The sequence below is a fragment of the Sinohyriopsis cumingii genome, unplaced genomic scaffold (assembly GCF_028554795.1).
Source record: "Sinohyriopsis cumingii isolate HCF-2022 unplaced genomic scaffold, ASM2855479v2 utg000837l, whole genome shotgun sequence".
Classification (NCBI taxonomy): Eukaryota; Metazoa; Mollusca; class Bivalvia; order Unionida; family Unionidae; genus Sinohyriopsis; species Sinohyriopsis cumingii.
The window spans coordinates 1,843,029-1,854,788 of NW_028315936.1; the positions used below are offsets into that span (position 1 = coordinate 1,843,029).

The 11,760-nt window shown below is 37.4% G+C and overlaps 1 protein-coding gene across 1 annotated transcript in view; it reads left to right on the plus strand.

The window, feature by feature from the left end:
* The window catches only part of LOC149773186 (uncharacterized), a 90,699-nt gene extending 83,602 nt beyond the window's left edge, over positions 1-7,097 (plus strand). The window contains exons 9-10 of the mRNA XM_089946686.1: positions 5,706-5,735; positions 6,846-7,097. Of these exons, the coding sequence (XP_089802812.1) occupies positions 5,706-5,735; positions 6,846-7,097 (282 nt within the window). The remainder of the gene's footprint in view (positions 1-5,705; positions 5,736-6,845) is intronic.
* Positions 7,098-11,760: the final 4,663 nt, after the last annotated feature.

The window sequence follows — 11,760 nt, forward strand, 5'->3', positions numbered from 1 at the left end:
AAATTTCACAGTCTGACTTGCATTGTTTAATACTAATTTTGATTTGTTTTTTATGCTGGATCAGTTCAGACTATTAATATCCATTCTAATATTCATTTTCAGTAAATACATTTGATCAGGGAAGAAGGTTGAAGTTTCCTGCTTGAAAATGTATACATTAAAAACCTTGTGAACGTTTGTCATGACTCTGTATTTAGTGGTTTTCCAATGAACAAATTTATAAACAGAACTCCGGCAATTATTATAAAGTCTAAGGTCTTTTTTTCCAGATTTTTTTATAGCTCTAATGGCTTGTAAGCATGATACATTTCGTGTATGAATGGATTTTCATAATTTAACAATTCTGTTGATATCACTGAAGAATAATTTCATGATAATACTTCAAGGACATCACCTGATGTCAAATAAGTATTATTTATTGATTTAGCCAATCTTAGCATGTTGCTATATCATGTGAATGCCTATGACGAGTTCAGTAACCCTCTGCCCATTATGTCAAATCTAGTTCAAAAGTTATACATGATGCTATAATGCACTTACAGGTGAACATGTTAACTCTAACATGTAAGATTATAGTTTTATTCCAAAATCCAATAATGTGGAGTTTCTCAGCGATATCAGAGATGGTTGCAAAGTAAAAATTTAAAAATAAGAAAGTGACTTGGATTCCTGTGAATACTTTTTGGGCAGTAGAGCACCAGTTTTTTCCAGTTACTCTTGTTGTTATTATTTTTTTTCTAAAAAACAATTTAAAAGAATGTTCTGAATATCAGTGTTGACGTCTCTTTACTGTGGTGCCCTAATCTTAATCATTTCTTAGTTTCCCTGATAGTGGTAAACAAAATTGTGATAATGTAGGGATGGCAACTCCTGACCTATGCCCAGCAGGGAGGGTGATTGAATTTTCTTGGAGTATCCATTCAGTTGCTTCAGGCAAAATAACATTCCCATAGGTGGAGTTAAACGGCTTTTTCTTCTTCTTCGGAATATCATTGGACTGTTCCACCCCTTCTGGCCTCATGTTAGCTATGGAACCAGCCAGGGTATAATATTCAAGACATCTATGTAAAAGAACATAACGTTTGTTAGTGGAAGAATGATGCGTGCCTGGCTGAAGCTGGGGAAGAAAGCTGTATAGAATGAGCTATGTGTGTCAATACTGTGAGACCCATGACATGCATTGCACGAAGTGGTGTGTAATATTGCAATGATGTAAGTTTGTAATTGGAGCTGCTCATTGGCTCAGCTCATAATTTGGTAGTGTTACTGCTAACTAGAAATCTGAACCAAGCAGGGCAAATAGGAATGATAAGGTACTTTGTGAGCTGAAAGAACTCAGAACACTAATTAAAGACTTAGGGCTATTAGTAATACATTTTGACATGTATAGACTGACACATACACAGTGAGCACAACAAGCATGGGAAAATGTACAAGCCTTTCCTAGCTAACCCATTATCAACGATGCCCTCTAGAAGTTTTTAGAACACCTTGGTCATCCACAGATAAAGCATTCATGGCAAGAGGAGGTTTCATATGATCTCAAGGCAGAGCCACCAGACGTGCTTACGAATCCATAGGTTGGTGTTTCATTCTCAGTAAAGAAGTGCTACTTATATTGAGGTCAAGGAAAGTATCCTGAAGAGTTATGAGTTGGTGTCTGAGGCATATCGACAGAGGTTTAGAACTCGTAAACAATGGAACTGGTCAAACCCATGTTGAATTTGCTAGGGAAGAAGAACAGTTATTTGATAGGTGGTGCTTATCTAAGAAGGTTGATGAAGATTATGATATTCTTGGACAACTCATATTAGGTAAAGAGTTCAAGAATTGCATCCATACTGATATGAAGACTTACCTTGATAAGCAGATGCTAGAAACTTTGGAAGACGCTACTCGAACAGGTGATGATTATTCCTTGACTAGCAAAATTTCATTTGATAATAAGTTGTCCTCTCAGCAAGATTTTGGTAACAATATCTATATCAGTCTGATAAAAGCACTTCCAAATCTTAATTTGGCACAACTTTTAGAAATCAAACTTTTGATCAGACTAATCAGAAATTCTTATGTCTTCCTAAATGCACTTATCACAAGAAAATAGGGTAAGCTATTTCTGATTGTTACAGATAGAATAATAAGCAGCAGAATAATGAGAAAGCTATTCCGAATGTTTCTGTTTCAAAGACGGCAAGGACATAATCATGTATTGGAAACAATACATTTGTTGGGTCAAACAAACCCCAGTCTGATTTTATTATGGTGAATTATGAACCATTCGTGTTAAAAGGTTCTATATCACTCATTCGTAACTCTGTCAAGCCTATATCGTTTAAAATATTAAGGACACGTGAGCTAATCTGAGTCTTTTATTATCAGGTACTCTGTCTTTATCTGAAAAGTCTTCTTCTAGTGAAAATGTTCTCATTTAGGGAGAAGACTGTGGCGTTTTTAATCTTCTTCTCCATTTTGTCAGTTTGTCATGAGTCTTAGATTCACGATTTGTTGGGTCAAACAAACCCCAGTCTGATTTTATTATGGTGAATTATGAACCATTCATGTTGAAAGGTTCTATATCACTCATTGGCAACTCTGTCAAGCATATATCTTTTAAAATATTAAGGACACATGAGCTAATCTGAGTCTTTTATTATCAGGTACTCTGTCTTTATCTCAAAAGTCTTCTTCTAGTGAAAATGTTCTCATTTAGGGAGAAGACTGTGGCGTTTTTAATCTTCTTCTCCATTTTGTCAGTTTGTCATCAGTCTTAGATTCAGAACCTGAGACTGTCAGAGGGTAGATTTCTTTACCCATGGAAAGTATTCATTTCTTGATAGGCAATACCTAGCTGGAGATATGGCTGTGGTTAATCCACTTGCAACTGACAAGCCTTGTTTGGATCACAAGATTGATCCAAATGAAAATGAAATCCTTGATTTATACCCTGCTTGTGCAATTACTAGAGCTATGGTAACAATAGCTCATGAGAATGATGTTGATCAGGAAATTATTCAGCTGACATTTTTGTTGGTCAGTATTTTGATGAGATCATTTTTGCTCCTGGTAAAAGTAATTATCTTTTTACTGCTCATTCTCTCAATTCTAATCAGGGTGACAGACGACAATCAGTCATTGTCGAACAGTAACAATATCTTGAAATCTCCTGTTTGTTTCAGAGGGCTATTACTGAACCTGAAGCAACACAAATACCAGTTTGTTAGGTTGTAAAGAAAATGGGGTCCTTGTGACACAATAAACCTGAGGTACCTGCTGGTGACGAGTGGTCATCGAGCTTTCAAAGTGCTGTTCTGAAGTCGTATAGAGAGGAAATTCTTAGTCCAGTTCATGAAACTCCCTTAATAGTCAATGCGACTTGTCACAAGTTCTTGAATCATTTTTATAGGCTATAAAGGAAACGGGTTTTCAGCCTGGTGATAAAGTTCTGGCTCTCATACCCATACCTTAATATCCTCTTTGGGCTAATCAGTATGGTCCTTATACAGTTGAAAAGAACGTAAGTGACTTAAATTATGTCGTTAACTCTTTAAGGATTTTTGGCATGTAAATATGTTTAAAGACAATATTAACATAGTCCTTTTAATCAATCAATTCAGTTGTACCTGCCCCACGCTAAGGATTTAAATGATGATGTGCAGTATGATTTTAGTGAATTTGGTTTAACCAATCTTCGGAATTCAGAAATATTGAACAATCTGGACCAGAAACTTTCGCGTTTATGTCCACAAGACAGGAATGAGCCAAAAGAGCTATTATGTGAATATGTGCACTTATTTCCAGATATTTCAGCATGAACAAATAAAATTTACCATGGCGTTGAAATTGTGGATTCTACACCTGCGAAACAGCATCCTTTCAGAATGAATCCTCTCAAGCAGGTGTGTTTGAAAAACTAAATTCAGTATTTGCTGGATAACGATTTTATTGAACCAAGTAAAAGTAACTGGAGTTCGCTTTATATTCGTGTTCATAAACCAGACGTTACTTTCCGTTTGTGTACTGACTGCAGAAACGTAAACAATGTCACCAAAAGAGACTCATTACCAATACCAAGAACTGATATAAGCATAGACAAAATTGTAAGTGTAATAGAGTTTTACGAGGATAGCTCACGAGAGGCCACAGAGTGGATTACAAGAGGCAAGACAGACACCTTATAGGTCATCAGTGGGTACAACAGCAAAACGCGGGACCTCCAAATCTGTGGAGAAGATTACTAGTGTTGTTTAAGATGCGAGTTAAGCATTAGCATGTTATCAGAATGTTTAGCAAGTGTACAGACAAGCCCAAGGAACTGGCAAAGTCTTTAGTTCTTGCACTCCTATTATGTTTCCTCTTTAATTTTTAAAATGGAAGGTACTATAAGCTGCCTGAGGTTCGGTCATTTTGTTTAACTTCTTCCATGCAAATTGATTTCTCAGATACATGTTAGAAATGTTACTCGATGAAAGATACAGGAAAGTCAATATAAAATATTTTAAGTATGACATTGCGAAGATCGATTCCTTCATGAAGAAAATAATCATAACCAAGAAATCAGTGGTATCAGATTGTTCTTTTTTCCTCTGAGAAATCACCCCTTAAATATGTATTTAAAGTATACGATATATGTACATGTGGCAAGCTACTTTTAATCATTACAAGTACATAAACTTATTATACAGAAGGTTTTATTCTTTATTACGACTCTATGGTCGCAAACTAAGTAACAGAAAGAAGCAAAACCATCAAGTTTTATAAAACATAATTTCAAAACCGGAAATGTACTGGTCCTGCAAGAATTGTGACGACGAGACGGTGTTGTTCAGAATTCCTGGGAATAATTTATCACAGTTCCGGAATAATAGTTTAGTCCAATTAATGAGCACTTTCTATTTCCACAGGACAGTCCAAACAAATATGTTTCTCTTTCGAATGATACACAATTACAACATAAAACACGTCTGCATACTTACAAGGGGAACACAAGAAGTGAGAATGACTAAAAAAATCTTAATGAATATTTGATTGCTTAATTCTCTCCTTATATAAACCTGACTGTACTTCGCTGTAGACTCCACTTGACATAATACATTACTCATTTTGCGTTGACTTTACCTATTCCTATGACCTAGCCCAACCAATGGGAAGTTACTGAATTTTACAGAAACTTCTAAACCCCATCAGTCTATGAGAAATTAAGCCATTGACGGCATTAAGTCTTATTAGTAAGATTACTATGAACAATTGTCAACACATACGTAAGCATCTATTTATAGATCCAATGTAATTTGCGTTGTAAACTAAGTCAGGTCACCTACACTAATTTACAACGAAAGATATTCTATACAGTTAACGACAATGGAGCAAATTACGAAAATTATATAAAGTTATGTACCAGGAGTTACAAAAAATATAGATATAAATAATATCTTAGCTCACTGCATAAAATACAGGACAACTTGCGCTATACATACAGTGTCATAATCACTATCATCAGTGTTTGCATTGGTGTTAGTAAATATGTACGTTCATGTTTAAAGGTAGATACCAATGCCCAGTTAGAACTGGAGTGTATTTTGTTTTTGTTATGGACTGAGGGAATGTACCCTGTCAAAGTTTAAGTGCATATCTCATATACTATTGCCCTTCAGTATATGTTTACAAGTATAATAATTTGTAATAAATGCACATTATGTTCCTTCTAGGCCTCCTGCTATGAAGAAAATGCTGATGAGGTAGGTGCATTTTATAATGTAATCTTTTTAAGGTAGATGCACTAATTTAAAATACAATTTTAACTCAACAAGTTGATGTCGCTGTTAAATAACCTTTGTCACAATTGATAGAGTGAGATATAACATAGTTTTACATCCTTATGTTCACATGAAAAACATTTGCAAGACTGGCATTGCAATCGCAGTTCTGGCAGTGGCAGAATTAACAATGTTTTGAGAGTTATGCTTTTATTTTCATTTGCTAATATTTCTACAACTTTGATAGGTTCTGATCATATGTGGTACGAATCATTTGGTAAATGCATACATGAGTATGTAAGTTGTATCCAGATCCAAATTGTTTACTGATAACGAAAATTTCACTAGACATTAATATATATAATGTCAGCTTGGTCACTAAATGAAAATCATATTGATCTGACCGCCATCATGGCCACTAAATCTTGCTATCACTTCGTTTTCTAAACAGATTGCCAGATAGATATGGAACTTTAGCCATGTGCATTTGGCCATCTCATTTGTATATACAACATGGCCGAACAGTTGCCATGTTCACAAACGTTTGACTACTTGTCAAAAATGGATAAACATTTGTTTTTCCGTTATGTCAGGTCCAATTCAAAAGGCTATGACAGATGATGTTGCTTTGCATTTTCAGGTATCTGGTGAACATGTTAAGTCTGACATGTGGAAAATAGTTTAGTTTGGGTTTCAAAAGTGACTTGGATACCTGTAAACACTTTTCGGGCAGCAGAGACTTTTGTTACAATTATTTTATACATATGGTATCAATTTCCTTTGTAAATATTACAATTGACTTATTCATTGTGATGCCTTGATTTTAAGGATTTTATTTATTAGTTTCCCAGAGAGTATTTGAAGTAAATTTTGTAAAGTGATGATGGGATGGCATCTCTCCACTCATGCCCATCAGTATCAAGGAGGGTAATCAATCTTTCTCGTGGTCTCCTAATCAAGCATTCCGGGCAAAGTAACATTCCAAATGTGGAGTTCAACAAACGTGGGTTTTGCAGTATATCGAACATTAGACCCTTCTGGTTCAGTATTGGCGCACATTACCCTACCAGGTTCATTAACTCTTTGCAAAAGGGCATGATGTTTAAACTCAGTGTGCAGGGAAGAAATAAATGTGCCTGGCTGAAGCTTGGAAAGGAAGCTGTGCTGAAAGAGCTATGTGAATACTATCTGGATCATGTCATGCAGACCAGGAATGGGTGTGCAAACTTGCCGTGCTTCAAATGTACAGTTGGTGCTGCTCATTTGCTTTGCTCACATTTTGATGGTATCATTGCTAAGCATGAATCTGAACCGAGCATGGTTAAAGGTAAAGAGGCAGTTTGATAAGGTTTTCCTTGTTCTGAGGGAAAACCAGAGAACTTACTAGAGACTTATGGTAATTGGCAATGTACCTTGGGGTGCAGAGGATAACACGTACACAGTAAGCACAACACTCTTGTGATCTGCATGAGCCTTTGGCAGGGGCCTGACCCCGCTACCCCAGAAGCCATGACGTTCTTCATTATCTTTTAGAACAACCACATATTAAACGGGATTCGCATGTGGAGGTTCCACTAGGTCTAGAGCAGACAGTTCCCAGTACTTATGATAGGCAAGTGAGAGATAATCACTTAGTTGAGGTGCGTAGCTCCGGAAATTTCAAAGGTATTGATACTGTGGTTGACAGGCAAATGAGAGATACACATTTACCTGCTGTATTCGCATTCCCTCCCACCGGCAAAGAATTGACGATCAGCCTGAGCATGTGCCTCTTGGATTAACTTGGTTTTTCCTGCCTTCCTTGTCAACTACTTTAGCACACGTGTAAAAAGAGCCCTTCTGCAATGGCTGTGGCTGGCTCACCATCGCTGTTAGGGATTATGGTTGCGGCTGGATTGCTTATTTTTCTGGAGGTGTCCGAAGCCTTCATCTCCTACATTAATCAGATTGAAATCTGGCGGTTGGAGGAAAAAAACTGGGTACATCCTTATTGTCAAGTTTACAGCTGAGAGCTTAAACGACTGAATGCATATGATTTGTTGGCTGGTTTCCCACCCGTAAGAGCTGGATTATCTGGTGCTCATCTGTAGCGAGACCTGGGATATTGTTGCCTCTAACAGTGCGCTGTTACGACATGAAGAGGAAATCTGTCAGATTATACAAGAGCAGTTTGTTTACTGCATATACGCTGTAAGATGAAAATGGTTTCGTCAAAGCCTGCGTTGGACTGGGTTTTTGTTCTAGGACCATAAAACAAGCAGCAGTTCAGTTTGGATCTCCAATACTATGTCCAAGGCCTGTTAAGATGTAATGTTAGGTTGTCTTGTTTGGACTGCAACCGTCGAAGGGATGATGTGCATATTAGGTCTTATAACTGTCATATTTCCCAAGAGTTTGGCGGTTGTTTTTAATCCCCAAAGGCTTTTTGAGATCCATAGGGTTGGGGAAGGGTCAGTGCGTGTAACTAAAACAAGCGACGTTGCCCATTTAAGAATTTGTTATCGTTTCATATAAGCATATAGAAAATGATTGTAAATTCACATATGAATACAAAATAATTTGACAGTTTTTTTCAAACCACATAATAATGACCGCTCCGGTGGCGTAGTGGTTAGAGCGTCGGCCTCAGATGCGGGAGGTCGTGGGTTTGATCCTCGGTCTAGTCGTACCAAAGACTTACAAACATGGTACTAAAAGCTGCCTCGCTTGGCGCTCAGCATTAAGAGGTTAGTATTAGGACTGGTCGGCCTGCTATCAGGATAATGTGACTGGGTGGGACATAATACTACATGTCTGCGGCATGATGCCCCAATGTTAGATATCACTATAAACTGTCACACTGCAGACATCGCAGCGATATGACTGAACAATTGTTAAAGCTACGTTAAAAAAGCCAAATCACATACTCAAACCACATAATACACTTGCGAAGAAAGAAAAATGGTAAACAGTATTGTCAAATACCATCAATACCATCACTATACACATACACATGTGTCCGAACATATTATCACAACCATACTGTCATTAAATATCTTCAAATCCATTCGATTACAAAATAGATCATGCTACTTGCGCTCTTTGCTGCTCTTCGTAGCACAGTTTGAAGCAAATGCAAGTGTCATTAGTGTTCATATCAGCAGTCACAGAATGGTACTGTTTTTCAAACATTCCTGCGGGATTCGCTTAGCGAATCTTTTTCAAAACTAAATTGTTATTAATGTCTATAACGTTAGCATTGTCAGAAGTATATCTGATACAGTCCGACCACGACATATGTTTGTCGGTATAGAAAAATAAACATTCATCACCTTTGCAAATGACGGATTCATTGGGGGAAGGGAAGGAGGCTGACATCATTTTTTCAAGGTTGATTAAACGACTTTACATTTAACACAGCAGTAATATAAGCTGTTGTTATTGTTGTTGCTGTTGTGTTTAACGCCATCTTTCAGCACACGATAGGCTATACATGGCGGTCAGTATTAATGGTGGAGGAAGAACCCGGGAAAAACCCGGAAAGAACCACAGACCCACGAGAAGCTACTGGCAAGCTTTCTCACATACCGACATTGGCTGAATCCGAGACTCGAACCTACGCAGGCAGAGGTGAGATGGCAGTGATCCGTAACGGAGAACGCTTTAGACCACTCGGTCACTCGGGGCCCCAGTAATAAATGTCTTTGTCCCGTACGAGTGTTAACGCATTGTGGTCAGAAATCAGCTACGCAACACGAGCCTGTGCATATTTAAGTTATAATTGTCTTCCAAACAATCTGTTTCATGGCTAAAATAATCCTGAAAAGCACGAGTGAATTAGTTGTTAGTATTTCTAAAAGATTAAGAAAACAAATAATAATTAAGAGAACTAGCCTGAATGTTCAGTTCAGCGTGTCAAATATATTACAGTTAGTGCTCCTATTTCGACGGTTTTGTAAAGTACATAATGATGTATTTCGGTATGTTGTTTGCAAATGTGCAAAATAATAAATGCTTCCCATTGCTGTTGTGCTTTGCAAGGTAAAACTCCATGAACCTGGAGTTATGAAATTTATTTTTGCTGGACCTTACTAGCTAACCTGATATTTTATTGCTTCTTGAATCAAATTAAATAACGAATCATACTTGAGCACTATTCATACAAATAAAATAACAATGTTTTGCCTTTTATATATGGAGTAAAATTTCAAACAAATGTTGCCACTGCCAATAATCTTTAATAGAGATTGCTTAAACATTCTCATTCAAGGTAATGATGTGTAGCAACTTTTCTTTCCCAACTTGCATCCACGGACTGTTTTCGTGAGCTCTAAGTTGGACTCTTTTCTGCTCATGCATGTTAAATGTTATGGGCCCATAGCGAAGGTGTGCTTTCCTCTCTGTATTTTAGGTTCTTCCCCAATATTAATGTAAATTCTGTATTTAGAAACACTACCTTGTCTGGATTTGTTGAAGTAAACACTTCCCGTTTCTTAGCGTGACACATATTATCATGACAGGTATATGCTCTGTATGTCCCGATGAAAAGCATGTTCTTGATGTTGACCTCAGCACATTTATGTTGGCTGTGAACTCAGTCCAGTGCAAGTTTTTATGTCAAGTGACACAACCTGTAACTATTCCCCACTGAAGAGCATTTGCGCGGCTGTTTGAACCCTTTTGGTATTCTGCCACTATTTTAGATCAACCCTGGATGGCGATCTGTAAATGTGCACATCCCGCTCTAACTTGGCAGCACAAAAATATGTATAGGCCACACTGCAGCCACATTGCAGCAAGACCCCTTACAATAAACGTCAGCTGCCGTTTTGGCAGGTCGTGCAAGGCTATATAAAAGTCAGACAGCTTGGCTTTCCACTGAACACCCGGTAGTGCTCACGTTTGGCTTTGCTGATGTCTTGTTAAGTTTTTTCAGTCAGCTGATGACCATGTCGTTAGTTGATCGTTGAGACATCGATGTGTTTGTTACACTTGTTTTGGTACTGAAAATGTGCAGCTTGGTGCTCTTCCAGTGCCTTATCGTGGCAGGTATGTTTTATATGTTTTCTCATTTGTTATCTAGCTGAACAAAGAGATAGTTTGAACCAATGAATGTGAGGGCGCTATCAAGTACCTCGCCAGAAGTCGTTGTAATCTCGGCCATTTGGAGGCATTGTAGTATTAGATAGAATGATGCTCCATTTAATTAGTAGGCACTGTATCCAAAAGCTTGTCAATGTGATGGAAATGGCCTTTGCTGCACCTTTGAAGTCCAGGCAGCCAAGGTCAACTGGTCTCATTTTAAGTAGGTATTTGAGAATCATTGTATTGGTGGCAACAAGGCCGCTGAGTAATGCTTCATGGTAAAATGGGTTTACGTGGTCTTTGACATATGGTAGTGTAATCTTCTTACTTTAAACATGCATGCTAATCTACAAGACACCAAACTTGTTTGTATGATCAAGTAATTATAGGTTACTGCATTTGTATGGGAAAATATGAACGAGTTTTTTGGATGGAATACTGCATGACCTTGGGAGTGAAGTATATCCATCCGACAAAACGAGTTCATATTTCCCCACACTAAAGCAGTAGCCTTTCCATTATATGCTCATTTTTTATTCTACCTCAGGCTTAATTATATAAACAAAATACACTACAAGAAACAACGTAAATGAATGTATGCCATATTCCAAACTAAATAGACAAGTGCTTATTCATCATTACACAACATCAACATTATTATTACTGCGCACATAACTCCGCCCAGACAAATTTGAACTTAGTCGCGTGCTCAACATAACTTTCGAAAGAAAATGTCGTGTCTACTTAAAATTGAAATTTGGAGTCATATTGTGAATGAATGTGCATTGCAACAACTTCTCCATTTGATCTGCAGTGAATAGATTTTTATATGTTTTTTTCGATTGTACGAAATTTCGTGATTATGGACTTGATTTGTATGTGACAATTCCACATGAAATACATGTGATAGAATCAGCTGGGCAGAAGCGTGTTGGCATCTGCA